This window comes from Macrosteles quadrilineatus, unplaced genomic scaffold (assembly GCF_028750875.1).
Source record: "Macrosteles quadrilineatus isolate MER2022 unplaced genomic scaffold, UCM_ALF_1.0 Scaffold_6__1_contigs__length_79288215, whole genome shotgun sequence".
Lineage (NCBI taxonomy): Eukaryota > Metazoa > Arthropoda > Insecta > Hemiptera > Cicadellidae > Macrosteles > Macrosteles quadrilineatus.
Genome location: NW_026542599.1, coordinates 76,980,611 through 77,005,073, shown reverse-complemented (window position 1 = coordinate 77,005,073; position 24,463 = coordinate 76,980,611). Strand labels below are relative to the sequence as shown.

Below are 24,463 nucleotides of genomic sequence, written 5' to 3'. Positions count from 1 at the left end.
CTCAACCTTAAAATAGTTAGTTTTTTCATTTAGTTGAGCTATTTATGATACCTTATTACAGTTTTGCTTGGAAGCTCTGTGTGATCGATTTAACAGAATCCAAAAATAACATTTGGTTACATTGGTAAAATAATTTATTGAATCTATCATTACTACTGGTAACTATAGGGGAGATCTGAAGGGAGTTGGGGATTTAAACAGATTATTAGTCCAAGTGGTATGATACAACTCAAATACAGAGTATCCAATATTAACATCCCATTTACGTACTTGCCATGAAGAATGTTTGGATTTTTACTATTGACCATTTGTGTTATGGTATTTATTCAGTCACTCCAGATTATCACAAATGTACACATATCAGAGTATAATTCTGGATGAGTTATAAAAATAACAACATTATATTGTAAGGTGAAATCAAGCTTGAGTTTATATCAAACATATTATAAAACGTCACTTTGCATCAGCCATGAATGTTCTGGATGTATTAGACTATAAAGCTATACGTTATTACACACTAAGGCAGTGTTGTAAGCGATGGGACGTTATTACTTTGGCCGTTTAAGCTAAGTTATTCCATAATGTAACCTGCCACTAGCACTGATGACCAACCACTTAATACTCCAAACTCTGAGTAGCTACCACTACGGTGATTAATTTTATACTCGTGTACCTGTTGCTCGAAACACTAATAACAGTTATAGTTTTCTATGAGTTTAAAAGACTCAACGATAGCCACAAACCAGCTAGTAAACTATGGAAATACTCACGCTGTTAATAACAGTTTGATATAATAAACACTTCCTGTACATATTTCATAATTTTTCAATAGCTGGCTTTGTTTGTTAGTGTTTTCTACAAATGTTTCCGACTTACCTACAGCTGTTACCAGTTTACATTTCTTGGATGTATTCATTTGATCTGACATTAGGCAAATTTAATTTACCACTTTGACAACACGATGTGCATATTCTTCGTGTATTTCCTCACTTCCAAAATAAGTTACATAGCAGACCTTGCAAACAATATTTATCACACTAAGTGATTGTGTATTTGGATTCCTTACTGTTAGACAAGGCCTCTCTTCTTTACTCTTCTTATAAGCATAAGATCTGTTATTAATTGTCTCCTCCTCCTGTTTTCAATATTTCTTCTTTGAACATGAGACATTCTCAGTTCTTCCAACAAAACCTATTAACTGTTTACATTGGTCTATAACCTCTTGAATATTACAAATAATATTTTAATTTCCAAAAAAGCTGCTTATATTTTTTTTAATAAACATCTATTATTTTTATTTGTTCTATGTAATTCTTATGGGGGGAAATCGACATTTGAGAGAGCCTCCGTCCTTAAGGGTAACATTTTTAGATTATAAAACCAATTGGAAAACTGAGACGAATTTTATAACACCTCAAAAAAGGGGGAGTAGTGTTCACAAAAACTGGCTTTACGTATTGTAGATATAGATAGTGTTGACAATTAATTAACGTTGTTTAAGTATCAACTAGTCAAAATAAGCTTAGTAAACTGACATATAGCCTGAACTGACCGAATTAAACATTTTAGCGGCAAAACATAAAACGCGTGTTACGTAGAATATTAGCTACTCTAAACAGTTGCATCACTGGCTATTGGAATGTGTCGATTGCACTGGTTATGACTTGCATTTGTGAATAGGAGAAGATATATTGTCGATCTTTTTTGTAGAGCCACAGACCATGGATACAAATATCAAAGTTTTTGGGGAAAGCATTTTGGTTTAATGGGTTGCCTAAATAATTCCATTGAGGTTAATTGAAATTAAATTTAAAGAAATTTAAGCAATTGGTGTGTAAAAAATTAATCAGGATAACATTATACTTTCCTTATTGGTAATAAGAGGAATAAAAATATATATGTTACTATACAAATATAGTGCTAGTGACATTGTTGTAGACTATTTAATTTAAAATCTTCACTGATCTTTTAAACAAAATCTAATCTAAATGTTTAAAATGCCGTGGAAAAATCTGGCTCAGTTAGTAAACCTATGGTCAGATCCACAACCTAAACTTGAATTACGAAAATGGTTTACCACTGTAAACATAAAGTTATAACTATTACGTATCCCAATACCCCTTTTGACCTTAATAAAAAAAAACTAATGAAAACATATTAATATAATATAAGAAACCAAACTCGGTTTCGAACAAATACAACCTATCAAATAAATAACGTATTTGTTATTTACTTCTTTATCTAAGGAATCGCTAATTTACTTTTGAAGTGCACATCAAAGCCAAAGGTATTTAAGTTAATGATGTTGACTCTGAGTTAACAAGTTACTAATTGGATCTTACAAAGTGCAACTCAGATAATTAGTTAGGACAATATTCAATAAATCTATCTGTTTCCTCATATATCTTATTCCATTATTTCAGTTAACACTCTTGTGTTAACACTGTCTCAAATACTGCACTGCAGTCTCGTTCCAGACTATTTTCACATAATGTTTACAAGCATTGGTGATAAAATATCCAAATATTCGTGTACTGTATATATGTGGTTTAAACTGCAACATCTCAAAGTATCAGAATCAATTATAGAGTTCAAGAATTTTAACATTTATAGTGCTTGCTGGCCACACTAAATTTTTTAATAATGTTTGCCGAATGTATAACAAAATGTTATGTAAGTAACAAAATATTCCAACTAGCAAAAATGCTAAACTAATTTACTATTTTTGTGGGAGCGAGCTGGTGTAGTGGTTAGAGCACGGGACTTCGGTCCAGGGTTAAAATCCCGCCAAATCCCCAAAGTGATAATGCTGCAACTCCTTGGTCTAGCATGAGCTAATTTTGAAAACAATCTCGGGATCGTGTCTAGCATTTAAGAACCAAAAAATATATATATACTAACTATTCTGCAAGCAAAATTTTAGTGGCGTTCTTTAGGGAAATATACATATAGTCACTAAAAATCGCGCCACTCATCCTACACTCATCTCCGTTCCTACTTGGCTTAAAATACCTACTTGGTTGCCATTTTTTTGAAAAGTATTAAAGTATAATGGATGCTAGGGTAATATAAACAAACACTTATAGAAAACGTTTATTCGTTTTTGTACATTTGAAACAAAATTGACAAAGGTTAACAAAGGGTTTACCTAAAGTCCTCAACATTAAACATGAACAGAAGCTTATCAGCAGTCCTGTGGAATTTAGCACCTAGTCTAGCCTACCCTATTTAGCACCATCATGACTACAGTATGTCCACCACTTACAGGAAACATCACATGTAACATTTAATGTAAAAATAAATGTGCGCTTATGGACGAAGATTATGAGGAAACGAAGGTGAAAAATGTTTGAGCATGGTTAAAGGTGATGAAGAAATTACTGTATTTAATTAATTCTGCTCAGGCAATACTCAAAAGGATTAAAGTATTTTCGAATTTTCTCTGTCGACTTTTTAGTTTATAACTAGTGTAAAAAATCTTAAAAGGAAGTGTAAATTATTCATTTCTCCTTTTTTTGCTATTACAAAATTTTAACCTTATTATTATTAATAAACTTCATTTAGTTACCCAAATGTTTCTAAGCACATTTCATTATTATTAGTAGGCCGATTAATTACGTTCAATTAAATAACTTTAAAATTGTGTTTTGAACTGAAGTTTTAAGCAGTCTCAGTAATTTCATCATATTGGCCGTTAGGTTAGGAAAGGCCCATACTAGTTTACAATGAACCTATAAATATTACGAAGCGCTTGGTTGCTTTCAATGTCTATCTTCTCAACGCACACCTTCCACAGCCATTACGCTCAGGCAGAACACTGTCTTCCCCGATAACAATGTTTGACTATTCCACACCCCTTATCAAATCTTATAACACTATCTTATAACACTTTTCATTCAGCGCCTAAGCTCCAACAGTCTCTTGGAAAACACCACGATATGTTTTAAATCGTAGACCAATGCTTAGAAAATACATTATGTACAGTCTGGTAGAGGGAGGGTTCATCTTAGAGTCACACTGAGCACAAAGAGCGTTACGGTAGCCATGGTGACGCTTGGTGTCACGTAGAGGTGACGTGTCGCGCGTGACGCTGTCACGGGGACTGACACGACCGTGCGAGTGCTGGCTCGAGCCACCTGCGATCGCCATTTGATTTGGAACTCGGGCGGGATGGACGACATGGCAGTGAGTCTGAAATAACACAAATCTATAAATGTATTGTCTAAATGCAAATATATACTTCACGGTTAAAATCTGTTCAAACAGCTAGGCCTAAATTAGTATCGATCATAGTATTTTAAACATCTTCGTATGAGTGGTTTCGTGGTTGGTACAACAAATTCATAAACACACAACGGAAAAAAGTCTACTAGGATACAAAAGTATACATCTTTTGTGACATAACTAACACACATCTAATCGTCTGTAAAATTTCGTTAGTTTATTAGTATTTGATAGGTGTTTTGCAAATCATGGTTTTATGAACGGAAATTACATAGCTAAGGTTACTACGGTTCACTAATTTTGAGTACCCGGTAGTATAGAAAGTGTACAGTTACAATTAATGAATTATTATCTAGTGGACAAGAGCAAAACAACCTTTGAAAACGTTTTAAAGTGGATAATTGTCTGCTAATCACCTCCTCCTTGATCAATACCAGCAGAGCTGTCTTAGTGTTTATAAAATAAGTGTTTAAAACACTAAAACTTACATTGATAGAACAGTTCAACTGCTTTTCAGATTCTACAAAAAAGTTCCCACTGATGCTTGGTGTACTTACTTAATGACCACGATATTGAGTCCGTACTCGGTGGAAAAGTTGGCCACCTTGTGACGTGGACAGAAGTGCGTCAACATTTCTCCAGTTCGTTCTGAGTTCTCTTCGGCGTACTTGTGTACAGTCAGGTTCCAGGCCGAGCACGGGCCTGGGGAAATTGGAGGGTATCAAATACCTTATGAATAGTAGTAAACATTAATTGAGAATGTGAGGTATTTATATGTTATATTGGGAATTCACCATCCAAACAAGAGAACCCCCACATCGGATCAAGCACATTATAATAGTAAAATTGGTAAAAGGGTCATTCATAAAACTCGTTATCCCGTGGACAAATATTTTAACTTTTTGACAATTTTACGTAACCTATAACCTCTACCACAAAAAAAACAGCCTCATCCATTATTGATGTACAACGGGTCAATAACGTTGTAACGTTCTTTAATAGATAACATATACTTACGATTTTGATTGCTTGCAAACTGTATGGTCAGCTGTCTTTCTACGTAGGCGTCTAGCAGCCAAGTGCAGGTTTGGTGGAAGAAATGGTTTAATTGACCGGTCTCAGTTAAGTTTCCTGACTCTATGAAACCTGTTGATCATAAACATTGATAAGCTGGGAAAATAATCACCTTTAAACGTTGGAGACATGGTTTAGTAAATACTTTCAACCTAAACTAAACCAATAATCAAAATAAATCATTAAAACAACACGTAAGTTATTATATATATTAATTATACGAGCAGTTCGACTAAAGAGCGACACTCATCGAGAAAATACCTGATGCACTTGGAACAACCTACTAGTAGGTACCTTGAAGCCTCTAGGATACACGGCCAGATCCAAATTCACCAACATTTTTGGGGTCGTTTCTAATGTCCAAATTCACCAACTTTCTACCTTTAGCAGGTACGATATTTCTCCCGGCGGGCGGGGAAGGAATTCCCTCCGAATAGTTTGCCATCGCCTGCTCCGTCTCGTCTCGGCGAGAGTGTACTGTAACCTAACCTAACCTAACTTAACCTAACCTAACCTAACCTAACCTAACCTAACCTAAAGCTGCCTGAAACAATCACAGCTTAAACAGTACTATTAGGGCTAAGCAGTACACTCTCGCCGAGACGAGACGGAGCAGGCGAGGGCAAACTATTCGGAATTCCTTCCCCGCCCGCCGGGAGAAATATCGTACCTGCTCCAGATAGAAAGTTGGTGAATTTGGACATTAGAAACGACCCCAAAAATGTTGGTGAATTTGGACGTAGCCAGGATACACTTGTGAAATAGCTGTTTGTCTTTTTTGTCTTTAATCCATCATCTATAGCTGGTAAAAGCATAGATTTCAAGCAAACAATATAATGCATAATAGAAGCATAAGACAACTGCATAAGAACATTCGGAACTGCATAAGAGGCTGATGTGGATAGGCACTGGACACCCAAAAGTGTTTAGGGCATCGGCTCCGTTAATAATATCGCACTTGATGACATAATGAATATCCTACATATGAATATAATACCTGAATGTTGGGTAGTGGTGTGGTGGCCACAATAGGAGTCAGTTATGAACTTGTAGTCAGCAGAGTACTGGAACCCTTTCGTCTCCCAGCTGTAGTGGGCTACGTTGTACACAAGCTTAATGGGAGACCAGCTGCGTAGTCCTACAGGCAGCCATAACTGCTGTAAATACATACAGTTCCAGTTAGTTATAAACTTGTAGTCAGCAGAGTACTGGAACCCCTTCGTCTCCCAGCTGTAGTGGGCTACGTTGTACACAAGCTTAATGGGAGACCAGCTGCGTAGTCCTACAGGCAGCCATAACTGCTGTAAATACATACAGTTCCAGTTAGTTATAAACTTGTAGTCAGCAGAGTACTGGAACCCCTTCGTCTCCCAGCTGTAGTGGGCTACGTTGTACACAAGCTTAATGGGAGACCAGCTGCGTAGTCCTACAGGCAGCCATAACTGCTGTAAATACATACAGTTCCAGTTAGTTATAAACTTGTAGTCAGCAGAGTACTGGAACCCCTTCGTCTCCCAGCTGTAGTGGGCTACGTTGTACACAAGCTTAATGGGAGACCAGCTGCGTAGTCCTACAGGCAGCCATAACTGCTGTAAATACATACAGTTCCAGTTAGTTATAAACTTGTAGTCAGCAGAGTACTGGAACCCCTTCGTCTCCCAGCTGTAGTGGGCTACGTTGTACACAAGCTTAATGGGAGACCAGCTGCGTAGTCCTACAGGCAGCCATAACTGCTGTAAATACATACAGTTCCAGTTAGTTATAAACTTGTAGTCAGCAGAGTACTGGAACCCCTTCGTCTCCCAGCTGTAGTGGGCTACGTTGTACACAAGCTTAATGGGAGACCAGCTGCGTAGTCCTACAGGCAGCCATAACTGCTGTAAATACATACAGTTCCAGTTAGTTATAAACTTGTAGTCAGCAGAGTACTGGAACCCCTTCGTCTCCCAGCTGTAGTGGGCTACGTTGTACACAAGCTTAATGGGAGACCAGCTGCGTAGTCCTACAGGCAGCCATAACTGCTGTAAATACATACAGTTCCAGTTAGTTATAAACTTGTAGTCAGCAGAGTACTGGAACCCCTTCGTCTCCCAGCTGTAGTGGGCTACGTTGTATACAAGCTTAATGGGAGACCAGCTGCGTAGTCCTACAGGCAGCCATAACTGCTGTAAATACATACAGTTCCAGTTAGTTATAAACTTGTAGTCAGCAGAGTACTGGAACCCCTTCGTCTCCCAGCTGTAGTGGGCTACGTTGTATACAAGCTTAATGGGAGACCAGCTGCGTAGTCCTACAGGCAGCCATAACTGCTGTAAATACATACAGTTCCAGTTAGTTATAAACTTGTAGTCAGCAGAGTACTGGAACCCTTTCGTCTCCCAGCTGTAGTGGGCTACGTTGTATACAAGCTTAATGGGAGACCAGCTGCGTAGTCCTACAGGCAGCCATAACTGCTGTAAATACATACAGTTCCAGTTAGTTATAAACTTGTAGTCAGCAGAGTACTGGAACCCCTTCGTCTCCCAGCTGTAGTGGGCTACGTTGTACACAAGCTTAATGGGAGACCAGCTGCGTAGTCCTACAGGCAGCCATAACTGCTGTAAATACATACAGTTCCAGTTAGTTATAAACTTGTAGTCAGCAGAGTACTGGAACCCCTTCGTCTCCCAGCTGTAGTGGGCTACGTTGTACACAAGCTTAATGGGAGACCAGCTGCGTAGTCCTACAGGCAGCCATAACTGCTGTAAATACATACAGTTCTAGTCAGTTATAAACTTGTAGTCAGCAGAGTACTGGAACCCCTTCGTCTCCCAGCTGTAGTGGGCTACGTTGTACACAAGCTTAATGGGAGACCAGCTGCGTAGTCCTACAGGCAGCCATAACTGCTGTAAATACATACAGTTCCAGTTAGTTATAAACTTGTAGTCAGCAGAGTACTGGAACCCCTTCGTCTCCCAGCTGTAGTGGGCTACGTTGTACACAAGCTTAATGGGAGACCAGCTGCGTAGTCCTACAGGCAGCCATAACTGCTGTAAATACATACAGTTCCAGTTAGTTATAAACTTGTAGTCAGCAGAGTACTGGAACCCCTTCGTCTCCCAGCTGTAGTGGGCTACGTTGTACACAAGCTTAATGGGAGACCAGCTGCGTAGTCCTACAGGCAGCCATAACTGCTGTAAATACATACAGTTCCAGTTAGTTATAAACTTGTAGTCAGCAGAGTACTGGAACCCCTTCGTCTCCCAGCTGTAGTGGGCTACGTTGTATACAAGCTTAATGGGAGACCAGCTGCGTAGTCCTACAGGCAGCCATAACTGCTGTAAATACATACAGTTCCAGTTAGTTATAAACTTGTAGTCAGCAGAGTACTGGAACCCCTTCGTCTCCCAGCTGTAGTGGGCTACGTTGTATACAAGCTTAATGGGAGACCAGCTGCGTAGTCCTACAGGCAGCCATAACTGCTGTAAATACATACAGTTCCAGTTAGTTATAAACTTGTAGTCAGCAGAGTACTGGAACCCTTTCGTCTCCCAGCTGTAGTGGGCTACGTTGTATACAAGCTTAATGGGAGACCAGCTGCGTAGTCCTACAGGCAGCCATAACTGCTGTAAATACATACAGTTCCAGTTAGTTATAAACTTGTAGTCAGCAGAGTACTGGAACCCCTTCGTCTCCCAGCTGTAGTGGGCTACGTTGTACACAAGCTTAATGGGAGACCAGCTGCGTAGTCCTACAGGCAGCTATAACTGCTGTAAATACATACAGTTCCAGTTAGTTATAAACTTGTAGTCAGCAGAGTACTGGAACCCCTTCGTCTCCCAGCTGTAGTGGGCTACGTTGTACACAAGCTTAATGGGAGACCAGCTGCGTAGTCCTACAGGCAGCCATAACTGCTGTAAATACATACAGTTCCAGTTAGTTATAAACTTGTAGTCAGCAGAGTACTGGAACCCCTTCGTCTCCCAGCTGTAGTGGGCTACGTTGTACACAAGCTTAATGGGAGACCAGCTGCGTAGTCCTACAGGCAGCCATAACTGCTGTAAATACATACAGTTCCAGTTAGTTATAAACTTGTAGTCAGCAGAGTACTGGAACCCCTTCGTCTCCCAGCTGTAGTGGGCTACGTTGTACACAAGCTTAATGGGAGACCAGCTGCGTAGTCCTACAGGCAGCCATAACTGCTGTAAATACATACAGTTCCAGTTAGTTATAAACTTGTAGTCAGCAGAGTACTGGAACCCCTTCGTCTCCCAGCTGTAGTGGGCTACGTTGTATACAAGCTTAATGGGAGACCAGCTGCGTAGTCCTACAGGCAGCCATAACTGCTGTAAATACATACAGTTCCAGTTAGTTATAAACTTGTAGTCAGCAGAGTACTGGAACCCCTTCGTCTCCCAGCTGTAGTGGGCTACGTTGTATACAAGCTTAATGGGAGACCAGCTGCGTAGTCCTACAGGCAGCCATAACTGCTGTAAATACATACAGTTCCAGTTAGTTATAAACTTGTAGTCAGCAGAGTACTGGAACCCCTTCGTCTCCCAGCTGTAGTGGGCTACGTTGTACACAAGCTTAATGGGAGACCAGCTGCGTAGTCCTACAGGCAGCCATAACTGCTGTAAATACATACAGTTCCAGTTAGTTATAAACTTGTAGTCAGCAGAGTACTGGAACCCCTTCGTCTCCCAGCTGTAGTGGGCTACGTTGTACACAAGCTTAATGGGAGACCAGCTGCGTAGTCCTACAGGCAGCCATAACTGCTGTAAATACATACAGTTCTAGTCAGTTATAAACTTGTAGTCAGCAGAGTACTGGAACCCCTTCGTCTCCCAGCTGTAGTGGGCTACGTTGTACACAAGCTTAATGGGAGACCAGCTGCGTAGTCCTACAGGCAGCCATAACTGCTGTAAATGCATACAGTTCTAGTTAGTGTCGATACTGGAGTAAATATACATTGAAGGCACTCTGTTGTACGTGCAACAATCGTAAATGTAGGAATTGATTGGAAAACCCAAATCAAGGTTCTAGTATTTATAAACACTTATTGCCCAAGGAATAAACACGTCAGTAGCTATCAAAAACGGTTGAAATACGTAAGCTACTGAGGAACACGGATGAGTGACGTCATATTGTCAGCTGACTGGTGATTCTGCTGCCACTTTTGTTATTTAGTTTAACAAACATCTGATAACTGATTTTGTCCGAATATCCCCCCCTTTTTTTACATGATGCTACTTTTCATTTATGTTTGTATGTAAACAATTAATCCATGACTAAGCTTACATGTTTTGTGCAACTTTCCCAAATACCTAATGATTTTTTTAAATCTATTTCGTAGCCTATACTACTTTGAAGATAATGTGACAATTTAATATAAAAAAATGAAAATAGAACATACAAAAGTGAAGCTTACCTGGAAATCCCCACAAAGGCAGGCTACAACCAAGCCACCCTCGGCTTCCAATTTTAGATGATTTATCTCAGAAAGCTGCTTATTGGTAAAGACGCATCGACAGCTACTGTCACCGCATTCTGTATGACAGTTGGTGTCAGCTGACAAGCCGATCATTGTCACCTGACAAACCAAACATGACAATTAGACTGGTAGGCAAACACGGCACATATAATATATCAATTACGGGAATATTTATTTTTACTGAAGGCTAATCCATTATTTGTGATAATTTTACTAAGTGTTTTATATTTTTTTTACCTACACACACTTAATTAAGATAATAAATCATATCCCTAGGTGGGATTTAAATTAATTTGCATGTTGTATAGCAAAACTGTGATTGAGAATGTTATGAAGTATTCGATAAAGTCAGGCTAATTTCATATCCTTTGTTTTTTTTCTTGATTATCCTTTTAAAAACGTTACACTATGGTAAAATGTTTATTTTGTTACTTTAATATACGTATAGTTCTTACTTACAGAAAAAATATAAACGTTTTATTGATTTTCTAAAACTTACTAAAAATGTCACCATTTGTTCCTATGTGCATCCTTTTTTTTGTGAAACAAAAATATTTATATTTGGAGTCATTGTTAGGTGCTTGCACCGTTTATGTGAGAAAGTACGAATGTAGTTATAAAACGCCACACGTTGATATTGGTGCGACCTAACGTTTGAGTTACAGAACTTTAGTAGGTAATTATATTTTAATTTGTGTTGTGTGTGATATACAGACTGTCCCAAAAGTCCCGGACCGGTTTAATATTTTCCAAACGACAACAGATAAATCAATAAGATTTTGCATATCAACACCACACTTAAAAATCTACTTTTTTAAGGAACTATTAATTTTCTGTCATATCATGGGGACGTCCAGCAAGGAGTCAGAAGGAAATCTTAAATAGAAGCATAGGTTGACATGCACATCAAATTAAAGACCTTTACTAGTAGATTACAATGCCGTAAATTCAAGCTCAAAAGAACGCCTGAGTAAAAAATGGCAGCCGTTCAAAGATTTCTTGAACCTGCCATTTTGAATCTTTGAACGACTGTCATTTTTTACTCAGGCGTTCTTTTGAGCTTGAATTTACGGCATTGTATCTACTAGTGAAGACCTTTAATTTGATGTGCATAAAATCGACCTATGCTTACGTCAACAATTTTTTTCCGATTCCTAGGGCTGACGCATCTTGGGGCTGTGCCCCCAAATGCAAATTAAATTAATCTTTGAACCACTGCCATTCTTGACTTGGTTGTCCGTTTGAGTTCAAATTTGCAGCATTATATTCTGCTAGGAAAGACCTTTAATTTGATGTACATGTCAACCTATGCTTCTATTTAAGATTTCCTTCTGACTCCTTGCGGGACGTCCCCATGATGTGACAAAAAATTTATATTTCCTCAAAAAAGTAGATTTTTAGGTGTGGTGTTGATGTACCAAATCTTATTGTTTTATCTGTTGTCGTTTAGAAAATATTAAACCGGTCCGGGACTTTTGGGACAGTCTGTATACTGTAATGACATTAACTGGGTTCTCCTTATTTCAAAAAGGTGAGTTACACCCAAAAATATTCATCTATTAAGAACAATATATTTTGCAAAGAAAAAGTCACAAAAGACTCATTACGAAGGCATTTTAAGAAATATTGTTTGTACTTAACCGAAGTTTGATACAAATATAAAATATATTGAATGATAGACCAACCAATGCACATCACGCAGGCATTGCTGACATGTGATCTGTCATCAAACGTCATGCAACGCTATCATCAAACCGAGGTCCCCCTAATTAATAACCCTTGGAGCATTGATGACACAGAATTGACGGATGCTATGTCAGTGTTGACAGAGCCTGTTTAATTACACGGTTGGAATGTGGGATTGCTAGTTTTGCCCATCAAATACATATATAGAGTAGAGCGTTGGCGGTTCAGAGTGGATGGCAGATGCGTCACCCTTCAAAGGATTAGTATTTAACTCGATTTGGATATTTGCATTGGTCTTAGTCAAGTATATCGTTTAGGGTAAATTTTCGCATGGCTATATGTTCGTACAATACCTTTTACAGTATGGATTTTAACAATATACTCGTAATAATGGTTTTCTGTTAGCCAATAAAATGGCAACTATATGAGGAACATATGCATTTCAAATTTGTTCTACCTAATTCATTGTTTAGTATTCAATTCATTGATTAAAATTGTTACGTGGTTTTTTTATATTTCTATTAAGTTGCGTTAATTAACCAGGAGGATTGGCATAATGCAATGCTTGTATGACAGTAATATGTTTAGGGGTGTATTGAAAGTTTTAAAATATTGACCAGTCCTAATCAAGAAAAAGTGATTCGTAAATTGAATTAAATAATTATTTCTTTTGTAGGCTATGTTTACGAAATCATTTTAAATTTACGGAAAACATAATATTGGCATTTATGTATTTTAGAATACATTTAAGAAATCGTAATTTTAAGATAAATTTAAGCTGCAATATTGTAAACAAACCGTGTGTGACTAGGGATGATTTTAAGCCCCATGATGGACTATTCCTTTTTTACCTCAAAATCAACATGCTCTAAAATTGTTCATCTTGGACTGTAAAATATATGGTAAATTCAGGTCTCAACATCAGTTATAAATTAAAATAAAATTACATAATGAGCTGCAATATCCCTTATTTTATATGTCTGGTGAATACCAATAACTATAATGTTCATTAGCATCTAGTAAAAAAAATTCAAAAACTATGTGGTTTTCCTCAAAATGCTCTTGCACAAACTCCTATTCAGCTATCCTATAGATTTGGTCGAGAAGAGATTCAGAAACACGTCCTGGACCACTTGACCATTGATCGGATTTTATGGTCTGGAACTAAGAACATCGTTCAACCAAAAGCCTTCATCACTAGACTCATAGGTTACCAAGTGTCAAGTATAGCTATCAGCAGTTCGGTTGAGTTATAGGTGCATAGAGCTCTGAAAGAAGTTTAAAAGGATATACAGTAGTTTAACTGTTGCGACAGATGTAGGCATGAGCTTAAAAGGTTGAACGCAAAATTTTACTTTAAATAAAAAGGAACTTACATTGCCACTAGTGTTTTTTTTTTCTGGAAACAAGTTAATTAACTAAAAATTCGCTATTTCAACTATTAATGTACCATCAAAAGCTGGTACTCATCAATTAATTCACATTACCTACCTAAGAACTCCCACACAAATAATATATACTCTACAGTCCACATTAAATTTAACTATAGACTACAGAATCCACTTTTCAACCGGCGTTGCTTGTCAATATAGCAATAATTAATTGAATCGTCAGCTGCGGCTTGTCAGTACGACATGGCCACATTTCACCGACCAGCTGTGCCTCCCTCTGACTGACAGACCATTACCACCTTCACCAGGTGTCGTGTAGGCAACGTCAATGGTAATTAGTGTGTGTATTGTCGACTAGAATGAATTAACAAGAGGGAATAGTTCAATTGTTTAATGTGTTCATTTATGTACCAGGCTTCAATGTTTTGTGGGAATGTTAAAGTATATTTAAGTGGATTTCTTTTACTTTAAAAAATGCATATTAAAATTATAGTTACATTGAATTAACAAATATTTATATATAATTAATTTTTACAGTGAATAGTTTCGGCCGTCAATCCAAAACTAGCTATATCATAACAAATAAATGAATTATTAACACACTGTGAAAATATAAATTCTTAATTTCGGCTTAAGCCTTCTTCAGAAACAAAAATAAATTGTGCCTGGAGATGATGTCTTAAGCCGAACTATATAATTTTTTTGTTAAATAGTGTGTTTACATTTCATTTATTTGTTATACTGAAAAAACCGTTTAGTAAAATGAAGAACCAATAAATTATATCATAATTTTGTAAAAATATTTTTAACATATACCCAGCTATTTCTTAGTGATCTAAGCCTTCTATGACCTTCTATGACAGCAAGTCATCGTTGGTAGTTATTCAAATGTTATGTTACAATCAACCTTTAGAACATTTGGAAGTATGCTAATATGCACACGCGGTCTTTATTTATTTTCGTAAATTAAAATTTCATTAATATAGAAACGTTGAAATAGAGCTAAAAATATATAAATTTCAATCCAAATTATTTGGTGCATATAATATGACTGTTAACATTTTGTCGTTGAATACCATCCGAATATACAATAGAATTCCCAATAACAAAAAGTCCTTGGCAACACGTTTTTCGAGATGGTAATCAACTCTTATATTCAAAATGCTAATGACGTAAACACTAAAACCTCTGGCCTTAGAGGCAGAATATGTGTAATAAAATCGTACATCTCCAACACTCAATATGAAAATAATACGAATGTAATCCTAGGTGAACCGAGTAATCGATGTACCGGTGAGGAACCTCACAGCCGAGTGGTTATTAGAAGACCGGAAGACTTAAACAAACAAAGCATCAATTTTAATTATTACGATCCAGTATGGTAAACGTTCCTCAGGAAATCATTTTTTGTTTTTATTAACATTATTTTATAACTAATATGGTTCTAGCTATACAAATAAGCTTCTTAGGCCCTCAAGAAGGTTTTATTCAGAAAGGGAGACAAATCTCTGAATAGAGACTAAACTACCAAGTTGTTGACTCTGTAATATCTAACCACTGGGGAGTGAACTGGCCTCGTAGAGTGAGGTTTTGGGTTCAAATCCGGCCATTCAAGGACATTCAGCTATGTGCAAATGTACGTGTTCCTCTAGAGCTAGTTTGAATGGTAAAACGGTTCCAGGCTAGAGTTAAGAATTCTATTATGTAAATGTAAGGCATTTAAAACCCAAGCATTTCTGAATCTGATTCTGACCTGTAGAGACACACTTTGGTTGACTGCAGGGATGAACCTCTGGGAACACTGTAGGCGGCCGTCCACGTTCCAGAAGATGTGTTCCTGACCAGGACCTGTCACGTGACCACGTGGACTGCTGCTGAGCCCGTAGTAGTCAGTTGTGCAGAGGGTGTCCGGCTGGAGGGTGCCTTGGACATGTTCTGTAGGAAACAGTTTCCAAATTTGTAAAAACTTGAAACTTTAAAACTAATGGGTTCTACATGAAGATGGTCATTTGTGTTTAAAAAATTATGTTGAGGCTTTCATACACACTAGAATGGTATTTGGGTGTTAACGAACACGTAATCAGGTACATTTTTGAGTTTTTATGTTAATGATAAGTAAATTGGATCATCGTATCACTGGGTTAAAATAGGATACGTTTAAAATGTTTAAAACCAAAATTACTTGCTCTAATTCATAAACAAATTTAATAAAGGGTGTGCTAAAATTTTATAATGAATATGTTCCCACTATTTACTCAAACACTTTATATATGAATATTGTTATACATAAATATAAATACACCGCCAGGCCATAACCGTAAAATAATTTGATTTAAGTTAATTGACCCAACAATAAGTCCCAATTAGATTGACCAAAACTATCTATTACTAACTACTACTGAACACTGGCATCATACAGTATGATGAACACAGGATGATAGTTTTTGTAAGAAACTACATATGGGAAGTTGAGGTTTCCCGGGTTACAGTACTTTTGACGGTAGATATGAAACAAATCTTCTCAGTGCTAAGCTGTTAATTTATTTGGTAAAATAGTTCACAAAACCTGACGCGTATGATAACCATATTAAATAGGTCCCACCCAGAGATTAGTTGCTTAGCAACCGAAGCCTCAAAGCACAAACCGACTTTTATGTTGTGTTCACATGGTTTGTTGATCATTAGCAAAAAATCAGCTTTGGCTAATCTTTATTTTTAGTTTTGAGGTATTTCTGATTTATCGTTCCGTTTCCTCCTAAACTGGTATAAAATAGCGTGTATCCTATAAAATAAAATATTTTTTTAAATATTTTTATGTTAGTTAGGTATTCTTAAAACAGATTAAAAAAAAAACTAAAGCCATATTACGTATGGTATCGTAAATAATTCTCATCATCACTATTTATTATATGAACCATTACTATGTTTCTATTAGAATGGCTACTAAGGTAGTGTAAAATATTCCTAACCATTGTGAAAGTGGAAGGCCCCATCCAGGAACTCTTCAGAAGCGCCAGATTGCGGCGGCATTCTCCTCAGCAACAGCAATAAAGAGTTGCCAGTGGAAACGAACATCTGTTGGGACTGGAACCTGTTGACCAAAATTTAGTTTGATCAAGGATTTATTCCTATTTAAAACTCAAAACCTGGATTACAAGCAACCACTACCACTTAAATAAAATTTTGATACAGGTATACTATTGTTTGTGGCATAACTTACTTTCCTGTAGGGTCCCTAGCATGTCTCGTAAGGGGACTGCAGATTCTCGACGTTGGTTTTAGATCCGTCGACACTCCATCGTAGCTTTCAATCCACGACTGGCAGGATAGTGATCTGCACAACAGAAATCGTACTTATCGTAAGGGATTTTTTACTTCGGAAAGGATAAGTATATCATCAACTTTGATTAAAACTCTCGTAAGGGGACTGCAGATTCTCGACGTTGGTTTTAGATCCGTCGACACTCCGTCGTAGCTTTCAATCCACGACTGGCAGGATAGTGATCTGCATAACAGAGATCGTACTTATCGTAAGGGATTTTTTACTTCGGAAAGGATAAGTATATCATCAACTTTGATTAAAACTATTTTTGTCGTGGTTTAGAAACAAGTTAGAACATAATCCCTGCATTGACAATATTATCTGCATTTGGTGTACTAATTTTGTAACCTGTTACTGTATAATAAAAATACCAACCGATGACATAATGAATTGCTCAAATTATCTTCCGATGACATAATGAATTGCTCAAATTATCTTAAGGACTCATTCTAAGTTATAGGTTTATCTAGTGGTTCTGTGAAAGCCAATGTTACATGAAGATCAAAAGCAACGGGTCAAGCTATACAAGATTAAAATGAATGAATGATAAAACTTTCCAACTTATGATACTTATCACAGCAATTGCTCACTTGAGTTTGTAGTTGAACAGTGACACGTGAACTACCTCATCCCGATCGCCCAGGAACAGGAATGAGCAGTTGGGATGAAAGTCCTTGGACAAGGTCCTGGAGTCGAAATGTCCTGACTTGGAGGAGTTGCTGTAAAACACCGTCTGGCAGACAGGCTTCTCCCCGGCTTGTTGAGAACCATCACCTGGAATTCATAATAGAGAAACGTGTTTGAGTATAACTACACTGTCTTTCAGCAATTCCTTTATATACTCATCATCATTCTCCTCCTCTACCTGTTCCTCATACTCCCCATGCTGTGTAAAACTCCATTTTCAATACATAAGAGGGTGAAAATGGTATACTCGAAACACGGTACTGAATTAAGAAGCCAACAGAAAATAATTCTGGCCGAAACGTTCTAAAGGAGAATTTTCCTGAATTGGAGGAGATGCTATTAAATACAGATAGACAAAAGTAAATTCTCAACTTCTATATTACTCTACGACTACTATACTTACTCATTATCGTTTGTTCAGTGGTTTTGACAGACACACCTATGGCTGGAGCCTCTGTAGAAGTAGTAGTTGGAACTTTGTCCCAAAACTCTAGAGAGGCCAGGAAGCCGTTATAATCATATGGAGGTGAAGAAGGTCCTGACCTAAAAAATCATGTTGATAATGGACAAATACTTTATTTAAAACTAATCGAACTAGAAAGATAAGTTGTAAAATACTAAAATGTATTATTGATCTTTATCGTAAAATTATACCTTATGGGCTATATCAAATAAAAACGATTTTTCACTGCTTCTGCTTATCGTATAATATCTTTCACTCACAGCTTTGTTCACTATGATAGCAAGTTCACTACGACGACTTCAAACTGATTTTAAATTAAATCTAACTATTTTAAAGCTTATTTTACTACTTGACCTGGATCATGAGCATCTTAAAATTTACAATAAAATAAATGTTGTTTGAACCATTGAGAAAACATTTTTACAGAATATACCAGTATAACAATGTGTAATTTTAATTTATTTGATATTTATTGGTACCTATCTATATCAGTGTTTCATTATGGAATCAGCAATTGGATAAAGTGGCATAATGCAGTGCGTATTTAATGCTAGTTAAAAAAAATAATGATGCTAGCAAAAAATAATTGTCAAAAAAGAGAAAGTACCATCTCACTCATACTTTTACTTATAATGGCAATGTTTTTCCATAAATATATAGTAAATAAATTGTCACATTGTTTCTTCAAAGGGTATTATAGTGTGACTACGTTTGGATCAAAAGTACACTAAACAACATATTTTTTTAAGGATAGGATTTATTGTCCACACAAAAACTTACTTCAAACAAAGTTTGATAAGTAAAATAACCAAACCTAAACCCTCTAAGTCAATTCCAAAAATTACAATTACTTACTTAAAAGCTATTAGAAGGCTAGGTCCGGAGAAAACAAGCTCCTGTTTCTTGTTGCCACAGATGGTGTTGAGTAAAGTGCTGGTTGTCGTCGACCCCTGATAGATGCTGACGTTGTCAGTGTTACATTGACTGTAAACATAAATAAAACATTCCTTAGCTTTTCAGAACAGAAGAGACAGGAAACTGTATTGGTTCACTTTGGTACAGATGTCGATACGTAATATTTATGGATGGAGAAAGTGTACAAGAGAAAAGAAGAAAAATTTTTAAAGTTTTTTTGTGTTTTAATTGTTGCGGTTGCTGAAATACCGGTACCTTAATGGCTGTTCCAGAGTTCTTAGAGAAGACCTTCTTTCGAGAACACTGTTATTTTACGCATTGTATAACCTGTTAAAGTTCATGTGACTCTGAATGTATTTGGAACCACGATCATAAATTGTGTAAATTAACTGATTTTAAAATAGGGCACCAAAATAGACTAGTATCGTAATTTTTTGTGTTGGGATATTTAGTTGTTTTTATATTATAAGTTTGAATTATAAATAAACCTTTATATTTATTTTTTCATAAAATATAGGGCATTCACATATTTATCATGAAAACCATTAGTGGTGATAAGATATTTGTTTATTATTTTTTTTTTTTGTTTAAGAGTGCTAAACGCAGCACACTTCTTATTTTATAGCATAAAAGATCTACGTTTTCTTTTACATCAAGTGTTTTGTTTCTAAATTTTATTTTAAAAGCACCATGTAGGCCTATTTGGTTGTACAAACAGAGAGAACAGCTCGAACAAGGACTGGCGAAGGAGAAACGACAACTCCCTGGCGACTAAAGTTTCAGTTCTAGTAAAAGAGTTTATTCCAGCAACATGTACTGTAGTGTGGGATTTAATATTAGTTATCGTGTCTCCTCAAGAGCAAAGTTATAAAACGGTACATTTTTTATTAAAACAGTTATTAAGTTTGGTTTATTTACTTTATTATTTTATTTATTTTCGAGCTTTTATGAACGTTTTCACACATCAAAAATTTTTACCTACAAAAATATCTTCATAAACACATCGCAAGGTATTTCCAATTTTGTATCTTCGATTTTCCGTCTTTTGCACAATTTGATCAATATTCCTGCTCCCTCCAGTCTCGCCTGCGGAAACCACGTCGTGAGTTATAAAACTCACTTATGTCCCTGTTACTAAAATCTAAGATCATTAATTTTTTATATGTATTCTAGTAATTTTAACGTAATCCAATAAATCATAAATCATAAATAAATCATAAATCTTTATTGGTCATTAAATAACATATGTTACAATAGACCTCGTTAACAAAAAAAGGGCCATAGATTCTAGATAGTATAACATGGTCTATAACATGGAATCTTCACTAAACTTAAATATAACAATGACAACAAGAAAATAAAAGCTAAAATAAGAAAAACACAGAACTATATATATGAAACAAAAGTGAGGTACTCAAACAAAGTGTTTGAAAGACTAGGTAACAGTTGACTAGGGTCTAAGTAAGAACTAGATAACAATTTTACCATTGCAATTGTGTTCTGCAAAAAATTCATCCAAATTGTAAAAAAGGTGGCCAGCAAGCTAAACCATTAACTTTTGTTTTAGCCGAGTACAAGGAATGTCAAGTATTTCACTTGCAAAACAATTTACTATTTTTACTGATATACTAGCAAAACTTTGCTGTGCTGTTGTTAGTCTGGTGTAGGGCCTATCCAAAGCAGATCTTCCCCTTGCGTAATATGAGTGAAAATTATTTCTTGAGCTAAAGAAATGTGAATTTTGTTTTACAAAAATAACACACTCTAATATATACAAATGTACAGTTGTCAGGATACCTTTTGCTTTAAAAAGAGGTTTACAATGGTCCCTCAACCCTGAATTGGTCAACAGTCTTACAGCCTTTTTTTGAAGCTTTAAAATTATTAGAATGTGGGTGGAGTTACCCCACAGTAACAGACCATACTTTAACAGACTGAAAAAAAAGCAAAATACGCAGATCTAACATACAAAGGAGGAACAAAATCTCTTAGACGTCTAATTAAAAATAAAACTCTTGACAATTTCTTACTTAAGTTATATAAATGGGTTGACCAGCTTAAATCACTATCCAAATCTATGCCTAATAAATTTACACTTGACGAAAAATTCTTTTCTTCCTCAGGTGTGCGACCTAACCTAAAAACAATAGTTTGAGTCTTTTCAGTATTCATAAAAAACCCATTGACACTTAACCAGTTCCTAGCTTCATTGAGGGAAAGTTTGGACAGCACCATGAGTTCACTAAAGGTACCTTGACTATTTAAGAAAGTGGAGTCATCCACATAAATCACAGAAGTACAGGACATACATTTATCGAAATCATTAATCATTATAAGGAAAAGAACAGGGCCTAACACCGAGCCCTGGGGCACTCCGCAAAAAACCTCACTCTCATCTGACAATATACCCGCAACATCAACCTGCTGCCTGCGGTCTGATAAGTAAGACTTAAAAAGATTGAGTTCTGTGCCACGGATACCGTAGTACTCAAGTTTATTCAAAAGTAAACCATGGGGAACACAATCAAACGCTTTACTCAGGTCAACTAGAGTTGCCTGGGTAAGAGAGGCGTTTTTATAAGAATTTAGCACATGCTGCACCAAGCGCCTTACCGCATCCGTGGCACATCTACCCGTTCGAAACCCAAATTGCCAATCAGATATTAGGCCATGGTATTCAAAAAATTTCATTAATTGTGATTTTATTATGGTTTCGAACACTTTGCCAATCACAGGAACTAACGAAAGATAATAACTAAATAATAAATAAATAATAATTACTAAATATAACTAATAATATTAATATTATAATATTAATAATATTAATATTAATAATTAAATAATAATAACTAAATAATAACTAAACTAGTTCAACTATTTGGGTATATAATCAATGGTTCCTATGATCTGAATTGTGCTACTGATATAAGTTCGGTACGGTATTAAGGATTTTGCCAAAATATTTAACTAATTCAAGCAAAATAATTCTGTTCCACCATTATTTTCTCACATATCATTCTATTATATTGTCTTAAGCTATTACCATGAGGTTTCTGATAGGCGAAACATTACTGAAGAATAATATTTTTATTGTATGTGCATTGTGCAATACCGTTCAAAAGTCAATTGTAATTTAAAGCCATCATGGTCCAGAATTAACAACCCAAATAATCGAGCTCCCGACATTTAAACTTGAAGGTGACTCCATAACCACTCGGCTACGTAAACAGTTTTTGTTTAATTTTGTTGTTAATTTAGCCTCGACATACCTATGAGGCAGGTTCATCACGGTGAACTTGATCTTGACGTTCGTATGTATAGAGCTGGTAGTGATGAGGAATTTGCAGACTCTATTGGGACTGTAGACTCCAGGATATCCTGGACTAGCGAGACGGCAAGAGTCAGGCTCCTTACAGGAGAAATCCTGGTACAACCAATCACATTCTGAAACAACAAAAACATCGAAAAACATAAAAATGCGCTGATGCTGTTGGGCTGGATAACAATATAAAGTGGTTTATGATCAAGTGATTGTTATTAGTCGATATTGTGTTCAAGTAAGCATAAAGAATGGTGGTTAAGAGTCCTTGGAGACTAGCGGCCATCTTGGATAATTTCAACAGCCAATGATGGGTTAGTTACCATTTACAGAACTGCGGCTGTCTTGGTTTGGAACAAATCTACTTCTTAAACTGCTATGCTATACTCCAATATAGTATATTAATTATAGTTTGTTCAAATATCAATGGCAGTCAGGGATGAGACCTACCTGCGGCAAATGAAACAAGTGTTATTCATTGGCCGCATGTAGAACCCATACCCAACCGTCTTCATTATTTGATCAAACTAAAGGTTTACCGACCTGTGTTTTCAACTCTGCGACCTCCGCGAGGGTGGAAGCCGACTCCCTGGGTGTTGTTGGCTGCGGTGAAGCTGTAGTAGGCCAAAAACTGCGACCTTACTGTAGGCTCACTGATGCTGAAACAGATGATTACCTTGAACAATGTCTCATTGTCTTATATCATTACTGTACTTGATTATAGAATACTTCTGACTTTTTAACATTAAAAGTGCAATTGGTATCTTTAGATTCTATTTAAAGTGTTATAACTATAATTTTGTAAAATATGTTTGTTTTGAACATAGAATAAACTGTAACATTTGTCACTTTCTTTATTTAACATTTTATTTAAATAATAGAAAATAGGCTTTGTATTAAAAATTTTATATCAGAATTAAAATATGCAATAACGTTTTATTTCACCCCATCAAACGTGTTCAAAATCAGCAATAAGTTTATTAGCACTCACTTTCTTAATATGAAATCTTTAAATATATTTTATATTATAATTGCCAGTGCATTTTTGTTTATTATTTAATCCAATTTTCATTATTACTTTTTGCTGTATATTATTTTCTTTATCTATGCCAGTGGCAAAAGTGTTTATAAGGAATGGTCCAAGCCCTGGTCTCGTTCCCGTTTTAGGTCAACCTTGGATATCATAATTAATTAGTAGTCCAATATTAAATCACTATTTATAACATTTTCTATTTCATATTACAATTTTCTGATCCACTATTTCATTATATGACCGATGTTTTTATACTCAAGGTACAACGATGTTGAAAACTCCAAGGCTTGAGCAAGAAATATTACCAGCTTTAGTGGGATATTGAATTAATGAAGATTAGATCTTGATCCTTTTCAACGAGGAAAGCAGGCTTGTCCGTAGTTTATACGAGAGGTCCGTCGGTCCCATCGAGATTATAGGATAAAGTGGACGACCGTTAGACTGATGCGTTGCATTATGGAGCAGCTTAGCGTCCAACGTCATTGTCATCAGCCTTTAACTGTCAAACCGTACTTAAGGTCCAATTATTATTGGATTACCCTTTACTTACCGTTCTAGAAGGTGTCTGGTGACGATCTTTGTTTGTTTTAGGGACGGGCATGCGGCGATGAACATATTGCATGGGTGAGTATTCTTTTTTTTTGCATATTTTCATTGGTTATATTTTTCATATGCGTTAAGGAATCTTATACTTGATATTTACATGATTTTTGCTTAAACAATTTTAACTAAGCAATTAAAGTCACATGACCTCTAAGCTAAACTAAGTGCACACGACCGGTTTGTATATATTGTAAATTTCTGTTATACTATTAGACTACTATTTAAATCGTGAATTTAGCCTCAAAGGCTAAAGAGTGATGATCAGCAAAACTA

At 36.2% G+C, this 24,463-nt stretch overlaps 1 protein-coding gene across 1 annotated transcript in view; it reads right to left on the bottom strand.

Moving 5' to 3' along the window:
- Positions 1 to 3,097: 3,097 nt before the first annotated feature.
- The window catches only part of LOC128996585 (uncharacterized), a 35,263-nt gene continuing 13,897 nt past the window's right edge, over positions 3,098 to 24,463 (bottom strand). The window contains exons 6-18 of the mRNA XM_054421981.1: positions 23,098 to 23,213; positions 22,505 to 22,679; positions 19,176 to 19,304; positions 18,261 to 18,400; positions 17,761 to 17,944; positions 17,069 to 17,182; positions 16,818 to 16,939; positions 15,602 to 15,783; positions 10,709 to 10,870; positions 6,296 to 6,455; positions 5,242 to 5,370; positions 4,782 to 4,926; positions 3,098 to 4,191 (exon numbers count right to left, since the gene is read on the bottom strand). Coding sequence (XP_054277956.1) covers positions 4,002 to 4,191; positions 4,782 to 4,926; positions 5,242 to 5,370; positions 6,296 to 6,455; positions 10,709 to 10,870; positions 15,602 to 15,783; positions 16,818 to 16,939; positions 17,069 to 17,182; positions 17,761 to 17,944; positions 18,261 to 18,400; positions 19,176 to 19,304; positions 22,505 to 22,679; positions 23,098 to 23,213 — 1,948 coding nt within the window. The 3' untranslated portion in view covers positions 3,098 to 4,001. The remainder of the gene's footprint in view (positions 4,192 to 4,781; positions 4,927 to 5,241; positions 5,371 to 6,295; positions 6,456 to 10,708; positions 10,871 to 15,601; positions 15,784 to 16,817; positions 16,940 to 17,068; positions 17,183 to 17,760; positions 17,945 to 18,260; positions 18,401 to 19,175; positions 19,305 to 22,504; positions 22,680 to 23,097; positions 23,214 to 24,463) is intronic.